Below are 23,715 nucleotides of genomic sequence, written 5' to 3'. Positions count from 1 at the left end.
AATTGTGAATTTTATATTTCTTACAGATAAATTACACTGTATACTAACTTTTAACCTTCAAGTTTCCCATCTGACAAATGTAAATCCATTCTTGACAGATGTTGCTTAAGATCACACAACAATTATATGCTTGACTATAATTTTCAATAAAAATATAATCTTTAAGGATTCAAAACTTAACTGGAAGAATACAGTTGAAGAAAACAGTTGGGAAAATATAATCTTAATCGTCAGTATGAACAGAAATTAGCAATTCAATTATCTTCCACAGAGGACTGTAATTCTTAATATTACTTAAATGCTGGAACATGGTACTACTGCACAGAAAACACGACACTTTGCGTAATCCTTGAAAGGCACCCAGCATGTATAAAGTATGGGCTGATACTCTGAGAAACCCCGATTCAAATTTGGACCTTCCCTACCTGTGACTTCACACGTATGCCCTGGTTTTCTCATCTGTAAAACGACTATCGTAGAGTTTGTATCTCACAGGGTCACTGTGGAAATGTAAGCTTCCCAGGGTAGTAAATACTCAACGAACTGGCAACTAACCAAGAGGTTGGTTGTTCAAATCTCTCTGGAGATGCCTGGGAAGAAAAGCCTGGTGATCTTCGAAACGTAGCTATTGAAAATCCTTTGGAGCACAATTCTACCTGGTCACACATATGGATGCTGTGACTTGGGGTAACTGGTAATGTTTAGACTATTAGTTTACCTGGAATAATTATTCAAAATAAATGAGTATTAATTATTATTATGGTGGTGCAGTAAACTACTTAATAAGGCTCATTTCAGCCATAGTTTTTGAAATTCCCACCATGGTGGAACCATGCAGATTGAGTCTATCACCCCTTTCCCCGACGGTTCTGGATAAAAGGCATGGGAAGATGAGGACAGGATCATAATAGGATTCATTGGGAGGGTTTGCTAACTGAGTTCATTGTGATTATGAAACTTGAAACTGAAGTGGGAATTGGCCAGTTATGCCATCTCACCTGGTATACAAGCCATCTCAGAAGCTTGTACGGGGAAATCTTACCACCTGGCTCATGCCAGGAACAGAGTGTGGTCTTTGGACCGTGCGATCTGCCTCATTCAGCAGACAGAGCTGTGACAGCAGAGGCTTGGTGAAGGAATAGTGGAGTGGCGGCAACAAAGACTGGTAGCAAGAGCATGTGGCAGCGCAGCAGGTTCCCTAGCCCAGAGGGAGAGAGCCAAGTATCTGCAGGTAGGAGGCTCACTTGCAGAGCGGGGCGTCTTCAGGCATTTAATTGGAAGAGTTTCTTTGGTTTGCCTACCCAAGATGCTAGGGCTGAGTGCCTCTGGGCTGAGGCTTAAGGCAACATAGAGTGCCCTTTGGGCATTTATTTATTGGCAGTAATAATGGAGTTTTTTAACACTGCCCAAGCAGGACAGAAGGCACGGGGCCACGTGGTAGAGCGGCTGAGGACGAGAAAGAGGCATGTCTGTGGACCCGCTGGGAAGAAGCTGTCCTGACCCACTCAGATAGTTGAGTTATTACCCAGTACCTTCCTTCCCAAACCCCACCATCCTGAGTATTGTCTCTGAGGTCTGCATAGCCGCTGTAATGAACTATTGCACCTGAGGGACAGTAGGGGTGAGAACTGGTAGAGAGCATTGAAGGGTGTGATCTTGACTCCATGTCTACTCTCTGCCTCACAGGAACTGGCCTTCGGCTGATGTTTGATTTGAATCAAGTTCCCACTGAGGAAGCCAGAGGTCAGACATCACCCCCATGTCAATCTTAGCATTATTAATTCAATATCACTGATTATCTGCTACTTATTTATCTACTGTACTCCCAAACTCCAAACTGACTGTCATTGAGCTGATGTCAACTCACAACAATCCTACAGAACAGGCAGAACTGTCCCTGTGACGTTCTGAGACTGTAACTGCTTACCGGAGAAGAGAGTTCTATCTTTCTCTTGTGGACTACCTGGTGGCTTTGAACTGTGGACCTTGCAGATCACAGCCCAATGTGTAACCACTACACCACCAGGGCTCCTGTATCTATACCACAATTACAAGAATATCATTAAGAATTCCCTGAATTCTCGTATTTTACAATGGTCCTTAATAATAGTAAATTCTGTCTCTGAGTTCACATTTTACAATTCTGTCTCTGTTTTGCAATTAAGAGAGCCACATTTGAAACCTTTTAAGCCTTACGTTTTAATGCTAATTAAATTTAGCATAGATTCCTCATGGCCATCAAATAAAGATAAACTGGTGAGCGTATGCCTATAACAAACATTTTAAAACACTACAGCTTGTTTTAAGGTGACTTTTAAAATGTTTCCTACCTAATACAGTTCCAATCTTATTAGTCAAGACAGAATCGGTTTGCTCAAGCCAACCTCCACCATTAAGTCCTTCCTTGAACTTGAGGAGAATGGACTGATTACTCAGCAGGACCACCAGAATCCTCATGGCCGCGGTAACGGTGGTGGAATGCAAGTGTTCTTCCATGAACATCAGAATCCAGTCAAAACCCAGGGTCCTGACCAGTTCTTCACAAGCTCTACTCAAAAACAGGAGGAGAAAAAGACAAAATAAATTTCAGGCATTCAGCGTTTTAGAAAAAATCTATTTAACATTTGTTGTTCCCTTTTTTTGGTCTCCGAGTAACAGCAGCTATTATTCATTCAAACATTTTACTCACTGCAAATTAATGCTTGTCTTTTCTTTAGACGTATAAATGAGTTTTAGCAAGATATCCAGAAGTCTGTTCCTCAGAAGGATAAGATTAGCCGATACAAGACCGCCGAATTCTTCCTCAGTTCCTAATAGGAAAATCAAGAAATTAAAATCACCTTTGGGGACAAACTAATAGAAAATACCCAAAATTACTTTCTTTGAAGTCTCAATGGAAACGATGTCGTTTAGAAGACCTTTCTCGAAGGCAAGCCCGAGGAGGGCTTTTCATGCAGGTGGACAATGCAGGTGTGTGAAATGTGTTCTTTAGAAGCCTGCACATTGTGCTTTTACGTTTAGCTTTATTTTGAAGCTTGAGATAGTGAAAGGTTGTGAGCCCAATCAAATAAGCACCACATGAGTAAAAATAGCAATCACTGGAAAACCTCAACTTCCTGAATCCTTAATTTCAAGTTCCGTTTTGAAGGAGATAGGACCGTTTGCTTTAACATCTTTGAAACTTGAAACCGTCAGCATGAACTTACTTAATGAACATAATCCGTAAAGAAGTGTTAGCAGCAGCAGATGCTAAAGCGGGAGAGGAAGAGAACGGGAGGAAAATGGAAAGCTCAGCGGAGGACAGTCCACTGAGGGGCTCTCAATGGCCAGAGAATGGGCGTCACTGACCCAGCGCTGCTCCTGGCCCCGCTCCATCACCAATGAGATATGGTCAATGAGTCCTTTATAGCTGAGCCTCGATAGGCTCACTTTCATCCAGCACCACTCTATGAGTTCCATTTGTTTTGCAAAACACGAATGCTACCTTGAATCATTTTATTCTTAGAAGTGCCAGTGTTAGTGTTGGAAGCACTGCTCCAACTTTACTTCGTTTCTGGAGTTTCCGCGGCTTTCTTAAATTGGACAGCTACGGGAGGGGCACCGATCAGAGCAGGCTGGTTCTCCCCCAGGGGAGTCCAAGATGGCTTCTTCTCCTGAGAGGTCTAGACTGGTCAATTTTTAATACGGCCTTCTAAGCAGTGTGCTACAAATCTAAGTTGTTACAAGATATCTTTTTGTTTGTTTTCTAAAGTCACTTTGTACAAAAACTACAAATTCTCATGTGTTCGGTGTTCAGTCTCTTCATTGTCCAGGTACATATTCTCCCACATGGCACACACGGGGAACTAATGTGGGAGGGGCTGCAGAGGTTGCAAAACCAACCAGTCAGAAAATGCTCACAGTATTTGTATAAAAATATGGGACACTTGCCCTAATTTTCATCTATTTGCTCACTGTCAGCAAGGTGGTTCTGGCTCACCGCAACCCTACAGGAAAGGTTAGACTGCTTGAGTGGAGTTCTGCAACTTTAACACTTTACGGGACGAGAAAGCCTCACTTTGCTCCTGAGGAGCAACTGGTGGTTTGAAACTGCCGACCTTGTGGTCTCCGCCCAACGAATAACCACTTAGCCTTCAAACTCTAAAGCCAAATGTACTGCTATTAAGTCAATTACGATGCATAGGGACCAGGCTTTCTACTCCCATACAGAGTTAGTCTCGAAAGCCCACAGGGCCAGTTCCACCCTGTACCATAGGATCACCATGAGACAACGCCACCAGGGTTCCAGACTTCCACATACAGCGTAAGCGAGGAACCCTGGACGGGTTCCCGGTTAAGGTTAACATCCCACTCACACTGATGTGTTGTCTCAGTGTGTCACCCTTTCCTCTGTAACTGAGTAGTATCGTACTGTATTGGTGTCGGTGTAGGTGTGGCAGACATTAAGCACACACGGGCGTTAGCCAGTAATTTGATCTTTGTCTGCTCATGCACTGCTAATTTGCATCGCCACAGAAATGGTATCCAAGGCGTTGGTGGGAGCTAAACAGTCGGGCGCTGTGTTCCTCGTGAGGATCGGCCTCTAAGGCGCTGTGATTTACAGCAAGTCCCTTGGCCTCTCAGATCTCTCAGGGTCTCCTTAAACACTGTGATTTCAACATGACCTTGTTTCCACAATGCACAGCAGAGGGTGTGCTCCAAATGGGACAGTAAACAAAGAGAGTTTTTTTTATTTTTGCAAGGCAATGATAAATTATTTCTTCTCTATCTTCTAGGTGAGCAGAGTTGTAAGGATTTAAATGGAACTCAGCCAGGAAATATGACTTCAGGGTAATGAAAGGTGTCATGTAAATAATACTGAATATACCATAAATTTAATTGCACAGGTTAATTAAAAAGATCTTTTCAAGGCTTTCCAAGCCAACTGTCCTGCTTTATAACATACGAAAGGAAATATTTATTGGAACGAAGGGAATACATAGGTTTCAAATGAAGGAGAAAAATAGTTTGTCATGAGTTCAGAAACTAAAAAGTTACAAAACTAATTTTACCTTATACTTACCTAAACCGATTCTAGTAAAATGTCCTTTCCCTTAGTAGCCATTCATTATTTAATGAGGGAATGAAAATAATAGTAATATAGATATAATTCACTCTGGCAATATCTCTTTCAGAAGAGATGTATTAAATAAAATGTCACATCACATATATAAAAGACACCGCATGCATTTTTGCTATTTAAAGGAGAGCACGCTGAATTCTCTGAAACATATGGACACTTTTAACTGTAAAGTAACTTCACACGCACATAAATAGTTTAGGTAATACTCTATTTCTGTTTGACGCCATCGAGGTGTTCTAGAGATAATACGTGACAGAGCTACAAGACTAATACATCTGGGAAAGACGGAAACAACTGAGCGTCCGTGCTGCAGGTCGACCTGGTGCTAGCAGCCAGCCGGCGCACGGCCAGCTTGAGCACTAGCTCCCCAGGCTCCCGAAGACACTCACCGGCGTCAAGCTTCTCTTCGTTATTGATCTCCATCACTACAAATTTCTCACAAACGGCAAAAGTTGGTAAAGTCGAAGAAACAAACTGTCCAAACCTTTAAAGACCAAAAAAAAATAAAGTATAAATTTTATTTTTCCTTTCCTCCAAATAAACAACATTCAAAGAAATACGAGACAAAAACGCTATTTCCTATTGTAACTAATCTTTTTCAGACCTTTACATGACCATGTTGAACAGGCTTCTTCTGGCCATAGGTAGTTTTATAAATAATAACGCTTTAAAAAAAATACATGAGGAAGTATAATTGTCCAGAAACTTAAGTCTTTTGTTATACCAACTCAAACGGTTTCCTGAGCCAAATTAAAGAGCGCTAATAGGTCCTACTAGGAGCCCTGGTGGTGCAGTGGGCGCTCGTGGGCTGCGATTGTAGTTTGAAACCACCAGCGGCTGCACAGGAGGAAGACTTGGCTCTCGATTCCTGTAAACTGTCTCGGACACACAAGCTCGCTCTGAGTCAGCGCTGACTCGGCGGCAGTGAGTTTGTTTAAGAGTACCTGCAGGAGTGCTGACAGCACTCATCGGGTAAGCTTTGGATTGCAGCTACAAGGCTGGCAGTTCAAACCCACCAGCTGGTCAGCAGGAGAAAGGTGAGGCTGCTTTCATCAAGATTCACAGCCTCAGAAACCCTATAGAGCAGTGGCTCTCACCCTTCCTCCTAATGTTGCCACCCTTTCATACAGTTCCTCGTGTTGTGGTGACCGTAACATTATTTTCGTTGCTACATCATAACTAATTTTGCTACTGTTTATGAATCGGGTGACCCCTGTGAAAAGGTTGTTCTATCCCTAATGGGGTCTCGACCCACAGGTTGAGAACCACTGCTAGAGAGGATCTCTCAGGTGAAGAACTCACTCAATGGCAGCAGCAAGTTCGGATGGGAAACAGTACATCACAGAGTTCGGGTACTGGGGCTGCTAAACAAAAGTCAGTCATTTGAACTCCCCAGCTGATCACAAGAGAAAGATGAGGCTGTCAGGCTGCAGCAGCTCCACAATGTCCCACAAAGGTGCTATGAACTGCAATCCATTAGATTAGTCTTGGGTCTGGCTTGGTTTAACGGCACCTATGAATCTATTGATGTCTAATAGTTGAAAGTGAACGTTAGAAACACAAACAAAAGTTAACATTGGGGCTCACTTTTTAATGGTGCCTGGTGACGCAATCATTCAGTGCTCAGTGTGGGGCCACCCAGGACTCCATGGGCAAACAGGCCTGGTGATCGGCTTCTGTAAAGATTATGCCCTAGACAACCCTACGAGGGCAGTCCTACTCTGCCACAAGGGTTGCGATGAGTCAAGACCTACTTGAAAACAAGAATATGCTCTGTAAGCCTGTGCAGGTAGCGCACCTAAGCTGGGCCTTCATTCCTCTGCCAACTAGAGAAATGAGAACCGTTCAACCTCTCCGTGCTCATTTCCGTCAAGGGGTCACAAAGTGAACAGCACAGAGCCCGGATAAGCTTTAGAAAAACACGGTTGATGATAACCATGCACTTTTCCTAAATAGTTTAAGCTCCAGGTTATATCTGCCTCCAAAGCAGTTAAAAAGCAGAAAACATAGACCATTTTCCATGATAAATGAATGCAAGACTAAGTCGTTTTACATGCTACCCAAATTAAAGATTAGTCTGCTAGGAATATTCTAACAAGTGGGGGTGACCTTATCTGAAATCCTGGGAGATTACATGAAAGTGAGTGTAAGCCATCTCTCTTTGGAGACGACTTGGATTACATCTATACCGTTTTGTTTGTTTCTTCCCTCTCCCCATTTTTGGTTAAGGTGATCATATAAACACAGGCACGTTTCTAGAGGTACTGCATAAACATGCCTCATGTGACAATTCCCATTGGCAGGAAGATAAGACTTATAGAAATGGTTTGGCTCGGCAGCAGTTCACAGAAAGGGACTTCACAAAGTTAGGGGGGAAATTCTGCCATCTTTTCATTCCATTTTCCCATATGATTTTTGAAGCCCCTCTCATATCATCACCCATTTTTATATATGTCCCCACATTTTTAAGTGTTATTGCCTATATGCCAATGGTAACAGCACGCTCACTATGAGGTATGTGTGTACATGAGTGTATGCATGTGCACAGATGTACGTGCCACTGCACTGGAGTAGCCAGGCTCAGAGGAGAGGGCTGTTCTATATTGAACACTTTCAAGATCACGCCATTCATTATCAATGGTCTTATTTCCACATTTTTTCTCATGTATACACCAAAGCTCCAAACTCCATCATTGAGTCAATTCAGACTCATAGAAAACTTTTAAACCAGAACAGAACTGCCCCCTTGCTTCCAAGACTTTTAAATCTTTATAAGAACAGACATCTTTATCTTTCTCCCGCAAAGTGACTGGTGGGTTCAAACTACTGACCTTGTGGTGTTAGCCCAATACGCCACCAGGGTTCCTTCCTTTTCCTAATGAACATTATTCTATTATTCACTAGGGGCAAAGAACTGGCTTTGCTCTATAAAGACAAGATAATGAGATGCGAATGTTTTCTCTGCCTTACAAAATATCTTGAGTGTTATTCATGTTGCAAACAAGCCGATCATGTTCATGCCATTTGTAAAAATTACAGTTTTATTGAGATACAATGACGTACCATCCAATGTAATAGCTCAATCACCTAAGCAGGGCTGTGCGTTCCCCAGCACAATCAGCTCTGGAACATTCTCACACCACTCCGCTTAACCTGATGGGCACTGTCAGGTCAAACAAAGGCAAACACTGATGTTTTCACTACCTGAGCAGATCGTTGCTGTTGGGAAAACCTTGCAGTAAGAAGCTCAGCACGTTACTGATGGCAGCAATGGTGGGCTGGGATAAAGACATATCGCGAAGAGTCAGGAGCAGCTTTGGGATTAGCTGGAATTCCCTCATCAACTTGGCATTCTTTGAAGCTTCACTATAAAAGAAAGAAGATCTCATAAACGAGACTGTCATCTTTCCTACAACTGAACAACTAGCTTCGTCAGCCCTGACTGGTACCTGGACTCCGTGAGCAGTTCAATGAAGTGTTCAAATAAGGAAAGGTGCAGTTCATACGGAGCATGGAGCCAGACCTACGATACAAGTAAAGAAAAGTGTCAGATGAAAGCTTAACGATCTCCTCACGCGGTGGGCCTGACAAACGTCGACACAGCTCCTGGACGTTATTTCACTTGTATAATTAATTTAATATTCCCACTGCAGTAATCTCGATCTGGCAACATCCTGAAAAACTGCTGGCATGAAGGATTTCTAGTTACGCCCATAGAGCAAGAACTACCCTGGCTATTGCCCTCTCGTGGTCAACAACTGGAAAACTGGACAAGGCATATGAAACTACGGTTTCAACACGTGTCAGCAGTCTGGATGGGTCTCTGAAGGGAAGCCGACAGGGTGATCCCCGTACCTGCTCCAGCTTACTGCCTGCAGGTAGTGTCCAGGCTTACACACAGGATGGGGAAATCGCAGAGCACAGAGGTCTCAAGGAGTTGATGAGAGAGAGGGTTTAAGAATGTAGGAAAGGAGAGCTTCAAATTGTAAGGCAGCACACCAGACAGAGCAAGCGGCACAGAAATAGAGTAATGGAGAACTCTGAAACTTTCCCTGGAACCACTGACTGACTACCGGTGTAGCTTGTGCGGGGTGCACTCCCATGAGAGTGGGGAAAGACACGCTCTCTGGAAGGCAGCGCAGCAAACACTTCCAGAGCTCTCCCAACAGTGTCCAGAGACCTGGTACCACGTGGGCACAAGAACAGGGTCATCAGAAGTGTACTACATCAGCTTGGGACCAGTCATGGCACAAAACAGTTCATAAAGTTTCTTCTGCATCCTAGTTTGTTGAGTATAGTCTGAGGGCTTAAAGCTTACAAGTGGCCATCTAAGATACAACTACTGGCCTTTCCTGGAGCGAGAGACTATGATGGAAATCAAAGACACAATGGAGAAATTCTCCACAGGACAAACTGGCCCCCCCAAATACAGCCTCCTCTAGCCCGAGCACAGATGAACTGGAGGGTGCCTGGCCACCAGTGCCAACAGTCTGATTAGGGACACACTACTTAGTCCTAGGCAGAATGGGAGGAAAATGTAGAGCAAAATTTACATTCACCCCAAGATACCCTTTTAAATGGGAACTGAAGTCATTCCCAGGGGGTCGCTTTTCATCCCAATAAGAGATTGACTCATCAAAGAAATAGTGTCACCCATGAGGAATGTGATCCCTTAAATAATCAGGCAGAAGAGATCAAGGGGTCAACATTACTCCAAAGCACAGATAAGGAAACCCTGGAAGAGCTGGGAAGCTAGAAAAATGAAAACGGATGAACAGCATGGAGTAAGAGTGCTGACGCAATGTGTAAATTCTATGCCACAGTGTGGTATATTTTGTACAAATATGGTTAAACTGGAAGTTAATTTTCTGTATAAATTTCCTGCTAAGGCACAATAAAACATTAAATAAAAACAAATGAGAAGCAATGCCTTAGTAGTAGGCTAAATTATCACTTAAACAAAGGCTACCCTAGTCCTGCTCTAATAAAGCTCAAAAGGTCAAAATCATTGCAAGTAACTTACTATTGTACCAGAAAAAAGTTCAACACTCTTTAAAGGAATAAAACACATCTAGCATTCAACAATAGGAAATTCATAACAGCTAGTGCTCAATCCAAAATTAACTGGCATGCACAGAAGGAAAATTTTCTCCCATAATTAAGAGAAAAATCAATCATTCCAAATAGGCCCATAAATGGTGGGGATGGCAGAATGAACAGGCCCTTAAAAAGCTACTATAAATATGGTCCATATGTAAAAAAAAAAAGAAGTGAAAAACATGAACATGATCAGGAGAGAAATTTACGATCCAAAAAACGACCCATAATTCCTAGAGATGGAAAAGACAATGTCTAAAATGAAAAAAAAAATGGAAGGGAATAAAAAACAAAAGAAAAAAAAACGAAGGGGGAAAAAAACCAAACAAACTGAAACCCCAAAAAAAGAAAGAATTAACCACTGAATATCTTAAACATGAAGCATAAGAAAAATACTACAATGAGATGCCCAGGAACCCTAGTGGCTTGTAGAATTATGTCGAGAAAGTGAAGATTATGTATAACTGGAGTCCAAAGAAGGGAGGCATGGGGAAAGTAGTAGAATAATTGTCCACAAATCATAGGCAGACAATGGGGTGGCTGATAATTTTTGAAATATGAAAAGAACAAGAGTCATCAGCTAGAATTCTATTCAGTACTCAATTATCGTTCAAAAACAAAGGTAAAGACTTTTTTCATTGCCAGCAGACTTGCTGTACAAGCAGTGTTAAAGAACTGTTAACTGCTAAAGGGGTTCTCTGGCAGAAGGATTATGCCAGAGGGGACACTGGATATACACAAAGAGACAAAGGACACTATAAAGACTGTAAGTGTGGGCAGATACAAAAGACACTTTGGCGATTTACAAAGCTTATTGATTATTGAGAGCCAATACAACACAAGGCCTCGTAAGAGTTATAAACATACAGAAGTACAAAGCATGACCACAGCAGCACAAAAGATGAGAGAGCCCTGGAAGGGCGTGGTTACAAGGGTTTTCCACTACAGGGGAAATGGTAGAATGGCCTTGGAATCTAGACAACATTGTCATAGACATGTGATATAAATCATAGAGCAATATTTGTGTGCTACTGCAATGATCTAATTTTTGTCAAATGGCTGTTCTAACATTAGGGAGTGCTGAGTATTTCTAAAAGAAGCCTGCGTGGCACAAGCGGTATGCTATTGGCTGTTAACCTAAAGGTAGGCAGTTCGAGCCCAGTGAGTGGCTCCAAAAAAGGGTCAGATGAATCGCTTCCACAATGATTACAGCCAAGAACACCCTAAGCAGCAGGTCTACTCTGTGGCACATAGCAACTAACAATAACAACTACGCCTAGCAGATATAGCCTATTCTGGTCTGGAATAATATAGGTGCTTTATCAAGCCACAGAGGTGCAAGGAATTAAAAAACAAAGGTGAAATTTAAGCAACTACATCTCTGGTGGTTGTACATTATATTTTACTCAGAAGTCTAATGCTAAAAACACTCTATGATTTAAATGCATCAGTTGGCAGATAGAGACAATGGTAAACTGGGTTAGGTAGGAGTCCCTGTACTCCCCTAACCCTTTCTGTGGATCTTCCTCTCTCCACGTTCACAAGTCTATAAACAGTGTGCCTGTTTGTCTTTCTCTTCCAAAGGACCCATGGTCTCGAGGGCATCTACTCAATCGTTTAATTAGGTTTGCTAACTGCAAGGTCAACGGTTCAAATCTATCAGCTGCTCCAAGGAAGAAAGATGAGGCTGTATGTTTCGATAAAGATTTACAATGTCAGAAACCTTATGTTGAGTTGTTACGAGTAGGAAGTTACTCAATGGTACTGGGTTTGGTTTTTTTAAGCTACTAAATATAGTACCTAACAAAAATACATTGACTACGTGTTTCTAAAATGACAGAGGGGAGAGAGAGAAGTGGGATAGAGGGACTGCGAGATACAGAGAGCTGTAGGGTCCTGGCAACGGCATACTGCGAATAAACCAGGGATTTTTTTATTTAGAAGAAAGCTGCTAATAGACCTTAGAAATACAGCTTCAGTAAAGGAGTTAGTGCATACGGGCTGTTGGTTAGGGGCTCACTAATTGAGGAAACAGCGTGTAGCAGGCATGGGAAAGATGTTAGCGCGTGGACATTCTATGTGGTAGGGGACCAGGGTGAAGAAGTTGGTCCAGTCTTGGCATTCACCAGGCCTGCAGTCTCACAGGCCCACAGGACAGACAGACAAAGGCAAGCAAAAGGACGCCTGTAACAACTGGAATGCAACGTGCTGCTGAACCAGAAGTGACACGGAACGGCGAGGGCTGACTCAGCAGGACCACAGAGGGCGGGGTGGGAGCGGCGATGGTTAAGAAACGCACGTCCTCTTACTGTGGCGAAATGAGCGATACTTTATTACGCAGTTAGTGCACTATTTACCAATTACATTAACTTGTCAGTGAAGTTCCTACGTGTTTGTTAATAGTTCTACTGGCGCAATGTTCACATTCAATACAATAGTTCCATCACATCAAGAAGAGTGGCACAATCATCACCACAATCAGTTTTGGGACATTTTCCTCATCCTTGTGCTCATCGTTACTAGTCTCCCCTTTCCCCCCAACGTCCAGGGTCATGTTCCCAAGGGCAGGCTCCCATTTACTGAGGAACGCATTTTTCCCAAACTGTTTGGTAGACGTATGCTTGCACTATAACGCCAGTGAGGTGGGGGCTAGTTCAGTGTGTACGTTCCACTTTGTCACAGCTACGCCACGTAGACAGTGGAATAACCATGGCGAGAAGGCAGGCCATCGTGCCCCTATCTGGCACACTTCAGAACGACACTGGCATCGGGACCATAGATTCATAGAACTCCAAAAACATCTAAGAGATAGCAGAGCTTACCAGGATTCTTGCACAGGAGAAGGAACGGAGTTATTGATAACATGGTACCAGTTAGGGTCTCTATACGTACTTCAAAGTCACAAAGCAGGTCCTGGAACGCAGTTGAGTTTGGAATGATGGAGGTCTCATGCCCACTGTCCACCGTCCCCACCAAGGAAAATGTGAGATGGAGGATGTGGCTGTTCAGAAGGGAGCGTTTCTTCTTAAGCAGCATTGCCAGCAACTGCACGAGAACAAAACCCAAATGCTGTGGATGAAACCGCCGCGAAAGACGCATGTATTTATATACTTGAGGGCCCTCGATGGAGATCAATTCATGAAATCTCTAAGCAGGTTTCCAAAATGTTCTCTTTATTATGAGCATACAACATTAGAGAAAACCTGAGAAACAGAGAAAAACCCTGAACTATAATCCCATCATAATAACATTGTCATCTTTACACAAAGTTCTAAATTAACACATATGTGTTTAAGCAGTTGCTACCAGCATGTGCAGATAATTTTGTGCTTTTCTTCATTTAGCATTTCATTAAAAGAACTCCCCCACCACCCTTTTTTCAGCACAGTCTTTATAATTATAATTGTAAAATGTTGAATGATAGTCGATGGACTGGTTATGGTCCAATTAGTCATCCTCATATTGTTGGGACATTTTGAAGGTTCTTATTCTTCATGATAGAAACTGCTGCAATAACTGCTTTGAAATTTTTATAAAACAATACACTCACCAAGATATAGTACAATGAAATCTGTACTATATCGTAATCTGTTTATTCAGTACCACTAATTATAGACTAACGCTATAGGGCAACTCTGGTTAATCTATGATTCAAAGATTTAATTTTGCTACAACCATTTTTTTTCCTTTGACAAATATATTTCTGCCTAAATCTAGAATGTAGATTATGGATACCTGAAGATTGTTTTATTTTTAATTCCACCCAATTTTTCAAGACCAGCCATGGCACACACAGTAGGCAGTGGCCTTCAGCAAACTTAAGAAAGGGGTGGGGTGGGGTGGCAGAGATAGAAATAATGTGAGATAAAAGGGGAGGCGAGGAGAATGGGAAGCAAACCTCCCGACGAGGTGGTAGTATGACTCTACTTCCTTTCAGTCCCAGCTCCACTAAGGAAGGAAAACAATACCCAAAGCAAATAACCGTTGTTCGACCAACACAGTCAAGTACACCAAAGCTTTGCTAGTTCAGTACAGCTTAAAGAAACTCATACCCTCATTTGATCTATGTTGGGTTTAAGAATGACAACTGGTTTTTTAAGGTCGATTGGGTAATGCAACAGTTTTACAATCTGAAAAATTACGAATGAGGAAAATGAGATTGGGGGTATAAGAAGGAAGACAGAGCTGTCTGGTCACAAACCTGGTAGCCCTTGATTCTTTCCATCTCTTTGCTGGCGAGTGGGTTGCTCTTGACCACACAAACCAGGGCCTTGACCGCTGCATACAGACCTTCCACGTCAGAGGCCATGGCCACCAGGCCCAGGACGGCTGCAGCTCCACCAAGGTACTGCAAAGTAGTGGCAACAGGCTTAGGGACAAATGTCCTTACTCCTGATCGAGAGATAGTGAAACATAATTAAAATAAATTCCCCAAATGAACAAGAACTGAAAAATGTATTTCACGGATTATAAACTTTATTATGATTTAAGGAACTTATATGCAAAATTTGAAACTCTAAAAAAAAAAAGGCAGAAATTGAGAAACATAATATAGGCTAACGCACAGACAGTAATCACTGTGTACAGAATCTTAAACACATGTGTTCCTTAGATGGGTTTATTTATTTGTTTATAGTTTATTTTTGTCTAGTTTTTATTTCTTGCATGAGTAGGACATTCTATCTCCTGTTAGGGAGTAACATACAGAATTTAAAAGTTGTCCACAATATAGGGAAATGTTAATACAGAAAATCATGCTATACTGTTTCTTTAGGTTTAGTCAATATCCAACTACAGCAAAAGAAACCACTACATAAAGGAAACAGAAATCATATTCTTGTTGTCTGTTTGATTAATAGAATGACAAGAGGAGACCATTTTTTACGGGTCATTTCCATGTGATAAGATGGCTCTCTTCCGTGTCTTTTAGTGTAAATGTTTTTGATTCTCAGAATTGTAATCTTTCTTCTGGTAATATATAAAATTAGGGTTTCCACAAAGAAAGTGAGAAAAACACCTACATGGCAGAATAGGTGGCTGAACGAGGAGGGGAGCACTGGGAGGGAGTCCCGGAGAGAGGTAGGGGGGGCGGCGGGGGAGGGGGGGCAGGGTTCGTGAGCAGCCCAAATGTCCCTGTGGAGCAGCACTGGCACAGACTTGGCGTACAGAGAGAGGGCTGGGGCAGGCATTTCTGAGGTGACTGAGGGCGCCATAGTGGTGTCTCCCGGGAAATACACTTGGAGAGCTAAATCGCTTTCACTCTGTGAACAGGGGAAGCGCTTAGTGACGCCACCCTAGCAGGTGGCATATCAGACCGGGCACTGAGCTGCTCACCCAAGGGCAGTGGTTTGAATCCACCAGCCACTCCATGGGCAAATGAGGTGGCCATCGACTCCTCTAAAGATTTAAAGCTTCAGAAACCCAACGAGGCAGTTCCACTCTCTCCTCCAGGGTCGCTGTGAGTTGGAACTGATTCGATGGCAGAGGGACGGTTAGCTCGCCCCCAGTAAAGAAGCACTGATGAACACCACTGCTGAGAAAGCACGAGCCAATCAGCACTTGTAGATTTCTGCCCCTCACTGGGGTTTGCAATGTAAGCCTCGGGGCAGTTCTACCTGGTCCACAGGGTGGCTATGAGCCGGGATTGACTCGATGGCAATGAATTTGGTTTGGATGTGGCCAGTGTTCATCAGTGGTGATGAAAGAGGGGGAAAGCTAGTGAGACTTTTTGATAAAATGTGTTAATTTTTTTACAGTTAATGTATTTATTTACACTTAAGGAGAACATATATTAAGGCTTAAATGGAACAAGGACAAGCTAACTGTAGAGACATAAGATCTGGACCAAGGAGACCATTAAGTCTGTGGTCATCATGTGTCCCAAGGGTTTGCTGAGATACAAAGCTTACTACAGGATGTGAAAAGTAGGTGACTGGACCATTGAATTGTATGATTTGTGAATTACATGCCAATAAAACTGTTTAAAGCATTAAGAAAAAAATTAAGTAATAAGGTGACCTGAGAGGTCAAAGAAAACTGTCACAAAAAACAGGGTCATTTGCAGATGAATATATCCCAGTTACCATAACTATGGAAGTGGGCCAGGGGCCGTGATCGACACACTACATTGTGTTAGGCCACGGAGTTTACAATATTGGTCCCCAAAGCAGCCAGGCCATGACAATGCGATCCCCAACAAGGTGATATCCATTAAGGACACCCCTAGATGAGCCACTAAGGGAAACTGTCCCTCCCTGGGCTTTGTGGGGGTGACACTTGGAAGTTTTCCACTTCCCAATACATTCTGTTCTGACAGCAAGATAATCCACAACCTTGGTCAATGGTGAGCAAACCGCCCGCCCCCGCCCCCACAAAAAAACCAAGCAAAAACAACAACAAAACCAAACTCACGAACACTGAGTAGATGCCGACTCATAGTGGCCCTATAGGACAGGGTAGAATTGCCCCCTTTGAGTTTCTAAGACTAACTGTTTACAAGAGTAGAAAGGCCTGCCTTTCTCCTGTGGGGCCACTGGTGAACTAACAACCTTGCAGTCTGCAGCCCAGCACACAATCACTATGCTACCAGAGAGCAGGCTCCATTTACATCCAAAGCCTTCTGCAAATTGAGTGCTCAGAGCTTAAGCTCTAATACAATTCCCTCTTCTGACCATGAATTTTATTGATAAAAATCAATTCATTTGTAAAGTTGACCAGAATTTAAGATGGCTAAATTTATCATTAATTGGTACAAGAACACCACAATCCAGCCCTATCAATGATAAATGTAAGCACTGCCTCTCAAGTGAGGCAAGTGGATGCAAAGGCGGTGAAGAAAGAAGTTGAAAGCAACAAGAGACAGTGTGACTCACCCAAGTATCCAATCAGGGTAGCCCCGATGGTCCGGGCAGGTCCATTAAGATGCCCTGCTGAATTGTGTATCAGCTTCACAGGAGTGGCATTCTCATGGGAGGAGATGCCTAACTAAAGAACAGAAAAAAGCAAATAATATAACTAAGAAGTCCAGTATATAAAGGTATGCATGTATATATATAAACACTTGAATACTGGTTTTACACACACACACAAAATCAGTATTCAGTTTTCAAAATGTGCTAACATTTATGAAGTTTAAGTTAGACACAAATTACGGAGACATAAAAGGTAAAGCAATTTCAGGGCACATATCCATGGGCTTTCTGTCCTGGTTCAAGTTTGATTGTTCTTTTAACCTGTGGCCACACAGTATTCCTGACCAGTGAACACAGTATTAACTTTATTCCATATTCAAGAAAACTTAATGTAAATTATCCTAGAGTTTATAAATAAAACATGCCAACATAAAAGTTACAGTTTGGATACACACTGCATGTTTGTAAAACAAATATAATCCTGGGGTTCCGTTCTATTGTTAACTGCAGAACTAAATTGAAATCCAGTTTAAAGTTCCTTATTAAAACAGATGCTTTTATGGCCAGATTTTGTGCAAGAGCTATTAATCCACATTGTTCCCAATCCCTTGCTCTCCAGTCTCAAGCTTCCTTTCCGCATAGGCCGTGTCTCAGCTAATCTGCCAAAAGGGCTGGCCGGGCTCTGCTGATCTCCACTTGGCTCACGTCAGTGATCGGCTCTCGGTCTCAATCTGACCTGACAGCTCCACCACGTGTCCCCGCAAATCACAGATTTCTGGGACACCAGCCCCTTTTGAATGTTCCCCTTGCCCGCTGGCTGCCACCTCCTGTCTGCAGTTCTCATGTCCCCAGCTTGCTCGTGCTAGCATGCCCAGGTCTCAGGCCCTCGGCCTTTCCTCTTCCTCGTGTCCAGCCACGTCTCGTTGAATGCACATAGTGTCACGGCTGGAAGTCACACCATGAACATGCACCAGGTCTGTGGTTAGAGCCCACCAGCTCCTGCCTGGGTGGAAGATGTGGCGGTCTGCTTCCATAAAGGCTGCAGCCCTGGAAACCCTATTGTGTCCTTGACAGGACTGGGCGTCACTTGATTTTCTGGACACCAAAGGCACTCAAATCTTGTCTGCACTCCAGATCCATAAAGCTAGTGGCCTTGACATGGACACTAAGATGCTTCACATTGTTGCTAGGTGCCCTTGAGTCTGTGCCAACTCATAGTGACCCTGCGTAGTACAGAACGGGACACCGCTCAGCACTGCTTCACCTCACAGAGGCTCTGTCTGGGCCCACTGTTCCAACCACTGTGTCGATCCATCTTGCTGAGGGAAGATCGTCTTTTTCACTCACTCAATCGATACCTCTACCAAGCGTGAGCTCCTTTTCCAGAGACCATCCCTCCTAATAATATGCACAAAGCACACGAGAGGAAGTCCCACCATCCTCCCTCGAAGGAGCATTCCGGCACCTCACATATTACAGATGTCTCAAACTTCTGAAATGTAAATCTCGACTCTTCCCCATCTCTACCTTCCTGCTGGGTTCTCCAAATCAGGAAAAGCGACCCTGTATGCTCATCCCAAAACCTTGGAATTGCCCCCTTTCTCTTTCTTTTCTGCACCAAATCCATAGGCAAAATGGTCAGTCATGATCATTATATGATACCCCAAGTCTGATTCCCTTATTCCGTCCACTGCTCTCACCCTAGTTCTGATGACACACCAAATCAGTTGTTATACATGGGCCTCAAAAAATAATATAAAGTTATAACTCTTGTCCCCCCTTTAACTCCTCAATATAAGTCAGAGAAATGTAGATGAAAATGTAAGTTATAACTCCTCATTCTAATGTCTAGAACCATAGAGTGCTTCCCATTTGACTAAGGAGGAGCCATCATGTTTATAATCAGGCCCTGTGACTTTTCTGAACTTCTCTCCCATTACCTAGGACTCCTCTCATTTGGACCTGCTACACCTGCCTCCTTGGTTGGCACACACACCTTCCTTAAGGACCTGAGCACTTGGATGCTTGGAAAACAGCCCCACCCTCTATGTACATCCCAGCCTCCATATTGCTGTGGCCTGTTACCTCGCCTCTTTTAAGTCTTGGTTCACATTCCAGTTTCTCAGCGAGGCCTCCTCTGACCATCTGACTGAAACTGCAGCCTTCTCTCTCCTCTGCGGCACTTTTTTGCTCCCTTCCCCACGTTATTTGTCTGCCCGGCTGCCACTACCCTCTAACATACTCGTGATTAGAATTTGTGCTTAGGATTAAGTGATTTCTTTGGTTATCACTGCCTGCTTTTTTCCAGGAGCACATAAGAACCATAAAAGCAGGAGTTTTCTTTTACAGCTATGTTATTTAAAAAAAAAAAAGATCCTGTGACATAGTAGATGAACATTAAAGTTATTGCTATATTCTTAAAAATATCAATTGCTTTCTATAGTTTTTCTACAGTTCTATTTTCAACTGCCTATGTAAATGTAAAGATAATAATAGAAATAATGCACTCAGAAGGAAATGCTCAATTTCCCAAACTAAGTTAAAAATCCATTTTGGCTTCAATCCCAAGTCAAATAAACTGCACGGTACACGGAAAGGGACTGCTTTGAGAAACCCTCCCTATTTGGGATGGAAGCCACAATAAGGTTCTCTTCCCAGGCGAATCGGGGGCTGCTTCCTAGGAAACCCTTCTGCGTACCTGTTTAGCAATGGCTTTGCTATCCAACTTGTTGTACACCTTCCGGATTCTTGCCACTGTCAGGGAAGACACGGAGAGTGCGTAGAGGCCGAAGGACACCTTTTCCTCTGGCACCAAAGACACAGGAGAGGGGACGACACCCTCGGGTTTGGCATCTTTGCCTTCAAAGAAGAACGAGATATTCAAGATCAGGAGTTTTTCTCCTGCTCTGACACAAGAATGTTATCATTTCTAAATGGGTGGATTTGAGACCCTATTAAGTAACTAAAACAAGGGAACCGAACTGTAAAAATGTTTTCGCTTAAGATATAAAAACATTGTTGGGTCAAAGTTTACACTGCAAGTTTTATTCTTGATTATGTGAACTGTGAGTAACCAAAATCAGCAAGGACTTAGCCGCAGGCTCAGAGGAAACGGAAGTGGGAATGAGCGGAACACCTGTGGACTCGGCAGCACTTGGTTCTCCACCCAGCAAAACGGGGCCTCAAAAGGTTCATTAAAAATATCTCAATATTTCCCCCCAAAGATGGTTAACATCAGCTTTATTAAAAATGTTAAAAATAATGGATGAAATATTTAAAAAATCCCCATAGAGGTCATAATAGGTCTCTATATAAAGAAAATAATTTCTAAAATTTGTCTTGTATTTTAAAGTCATCAGATTAGAAAATTGTGTGTGGGGGGGTAAATTACGGCACACGGCTTACTACTAAAGATGAAGATGTCTTCTTCACATCCCTGAGGTTTCTCACCACTACGAGGGCAGCTCTCAGGTGTGCAGGGAGACAGCAGGGCTGGGTAAAGGCTCGCCCACATCCTCACTGACCAGGCCTCTGTCCACTGCTCATTCTCACATGATGAGGGAGGGTTGAGGACGAGCCAAGGCTCTCCCACCTGTCTTACATTCATATGGCCTCTCTCCACCGGGAGTCTCGCGTATGTGAAGTTTGAGGAAAACGTAAAGGCCTTCCTATTCACTTCTTTTAAATCTCACTTTTATAGATGAACTTTCTGAAGCCCCTTTGGATATATCTCTGTAGTCTTCAAGATAACAAAGCCAGATGGCTTGGGTTTAAATCCGTGTTCTAGCACTTAAAGTCTTTATGATCTTAACTTCTCTGTGCTTCAGGTGGCTCCATTAAAAAACAACAACCAAAAAAACACAAAAACCTACAATAATATCAGTGTTTGGATGAAATGAATAAAAATATATGAAGGCGTAGATATGTCCTTCACACATCTAGCAGGGGTGTAGGAGGAGGGTGTAGGAGGAGGGTGTAGGAGGAGGGTGTAGGAGGAGGGCGTAGGAGGGCGTAGAATAGTTAGGTCTTACACATGAACTAATGCGTCTAAAAAAACAAAACCTCACAGCCTTTGAGTTGATTCCCACTCATAGCGAAGCAATACAGGATGTCCAAGGCTGTAAATCTTTGCAGGCGCAGACAGCCTCATTTTGACAAAAGGAATGGCTGGTCTGTTTGAACTACTGACCTTGTGGTTCCAAGCCCAACTCTTACCCAACAACACTCCCAGAGTTTATCTAGCACATCGGAAGTGCTAACTCATGATTAGACAATAGCTCTTATTTTATGTTATGTAAACCAAGACCATGAAAGAAGAAAGACATAGTTATTGTTATAAAGCTATTGCCATTTATAATATGCTGTTAGCTTTTCTAGGAACCTCAGTAGAATCCAAACAAAGTGATGGAAGATGGCCTTTGGAAAAAGTCCAACAGAGGAAATTCAATTTAAGATTAATTTCTTTGATTTTAAACTTCTTTTGGAAGAAAAGTTGACCAATCCCCACAGGACTGAGGGGATTCAGCAAAGTGCTGTGAACTAGTTTGCATTTTCTGGACCCCTTTCTGCCCTATACGCAAAGGCATAATTCTCTACCCTGCTCTGTACAGTAGAACAAGTTACAGAAAATGAAGAGAGCTGAGGCTAGACTCTCAGGGGTGTATATACATACACACTCACCTGCATCCTTAAGACAATGGGAGAAGCTGGTGATGAATAAATTGGCATTAGAATCAGGAAAGGACCAGATGGTCCGTGGAGGACGGCATTTTAACGAGGGAATGAGTGGTCAAAAAGTCATGTGGAAAATAAAGGAAAGGAGAAAGCTCTTTTCCTTTATAAACATAATTATGTACACTCACACACAGACACAGAGCTCTACGATAGGAAGAAGTTAAGTTTCTAGAGCAGAGTCAAGTTCTACACTGCATTCAGAATTAAGAATAAGCTACTCACATGGCATACATACGGCCTGGAAGCTTCCAACATAATTGGGTCCTAGTTCAAAAATGGTGGTAACATTTGAAGGAGGTAAAACTTCTTCCAGGAAGTGTGTGGGTCCTAGGCGCCAAACTAATGAAGCAATTTGACGTTGGGCAGGTGGAGTGCCAATGTAGGCATACACCGTGCTCACGACTGGTGGATTTGCAGAACCGGAACCTCCGGGAGTACTGTGAACATAATGAAGCTATACGAAAACAAAACAAGGGTGTGAGATGTGACCAATAAAACCCCCCAAAACCACTTTCACCGGGAAAATAACTCTTATTGTACACAATTTCCTTATTCCAAGGTCACACAAATTTACAAATAAGTAAAACTGCAGGCCAGGAATCTGGAACCCATAGTATAACCTGGTCACCTGATCCAGGAGTAGGACATTGATTCTCCAACGTGCTAGTGGAGAAACACCATCTCATGCCAGAAGTGGCAACAATCAATACTGCCATTGCCTGGTTGGTCTGCATATCCATTTTGCACTGTGTCACTGAAAACGTAGGGGCGACAGGGAAAGAAGACAGCTTTCCACTGTGGAATTTAAGTTGTCTTGAGATTAGTCGTTCTCTTCAAGGTGACAATAATACTGGCAGTTGTTAAACAAAACGGAAGTAAAATGATTTATACTAGGTAACGGTACTAAAAGCAAACTGAAAGTTGGCATTCTACATTACAAACAGAAATAAAACAAATCTGACTGCCACTGAGTCGATGAGGACACTTAGTGACCCCATAGAACAGACACCCCTTGGGTTTCTGCGAGTGTAACTCTGTCCAGAAAGAGCCAGCTTCGTCTTTCTCTGGCAGCTGAATGCACAGCATCCTGGACCACCAGGGACCCTGAAGAGGAAGCGTAGGATCTGAAATCTATATATTCATTATGATATTGATACACGCATTTTCATCTCACTATCAAATAGTCACCACTGTTCACTGACATTCTCATATTTGAACTTACATTGCCGGGTGCTTACTGACAAGATGCCCAAGTTATCATTCAATACATTTACTATAAATGCATAGTTAGTTAGAGTACAAGAAGAAAGAAATTCAAGTTGCTTCTTGAGGGGTTTTTAGCCACTTGACGGAATGAAGGCACTCCATGGATTACGCAGTGTTAACATCATCTCAGCGTCGGGACCACAGTTCCTTGTGATGTTAATAGTTAGCCTTTGAAGGACAAAATGTGACCTCAAGCCACTGCACGAAAACTAGTGACAATGTAACTATCTGCATAGTGACAATGGCGATGACGTACATAGTAACAATAAAACCCCTGCTCCTCGACTCTAGAATTTGAGGACATTTTTATTATCAGCATTATAAAAAATAAGCAAGGGTGACCTATTAAGATAATCTACAAACCTAGTTACAATCATATCATGCAGACAGAAAACATGAGCCATTCCCACTATGTGCACTTTCGGGTTGATCGCATGAAAACATGCCACACGGGACAACATGGACAGCGAGAGGGAAGTGGGTTTACAGTTGCTGCTGATTGCAGTGGTTGCTTTTTTCTTTCAGTTTTTTTCATGCAAAAGTTGCCCTTGTTATTGAAGTGACAACACTATATAATGGAGACCA

General features: G+C 42.7%; 1 protein-coding gene across 1 annotated transcript in view; it reads right to left on the bottom strand.

Moving 5' to 3' along the window:
• Positions 1-23,715, bottom strand: part of WDFY3 (WD repeat and FYVE domain containing 3) — a 242,492-nt gene that overhangs the window by 89,511 nt on the left and 129,266 nt on the right. The window contains exons 21-30 of the mRNA XM_045284341.1: positions 22,087-22,318; positions 19,829-19,989; positions 17,092-17,203; positions 14,421-14,611; positions 13,112-13,264; positions 8,572-8,645; positions 8,327-8,488; positions 5,512-5,606; positions 2,690-2,810; positions 2,331-2,548 (exon numbers count right to left, since the gene is read on the bottom strand). Coding sequence (XP_045140276.1) covers positions 2,331-2,548; positions 2,690-2,810; positions 5,512-5,606; positions 8,327-8,488; positions 8,572-8,645; positions 13,112-13,264; positions 14,421-14,611; positions 17,092-17,203; positions 19,829-19,989; positions 22,087-22,318 — 1,519 coding nt within the window. The remainder of the gene's footprint in view (positions 1-2,330; positions 2,549-2,689; positions 2,811-5,511; positions 5,607-8,326; positions 8,489-8,571; positions 8,646-13,111; positions 13,265-14,420; positions 14,612-17,091; positions 17,204-19,828; positions 19,990-22,086; positions 22,319-23,715) is intronic.

Source organism: Echinops telfairi, unplaced genomic scaffold (genome assembly GCF_000313985.2).
Source record: "Echinops telfairi isolate 266 unplaced genomic scaffold, ASM31398v2 ScPeMD7_7468;HRSCAF=8506_0, whole genome shotgun sequence".
NCBI classification, from domain to species: domain Eukaryota; kingdom Metazoa; phylum Chordata; class Mammalia; order Afrosoricida; family Tenrecidae; genus Echinops; species Echinops telfairi.
The sequence above is the reverse complement of the archived record's forward strand: the minus strand, read 5'-3'. Positions and strand labels throughout refer to the sequence as shown.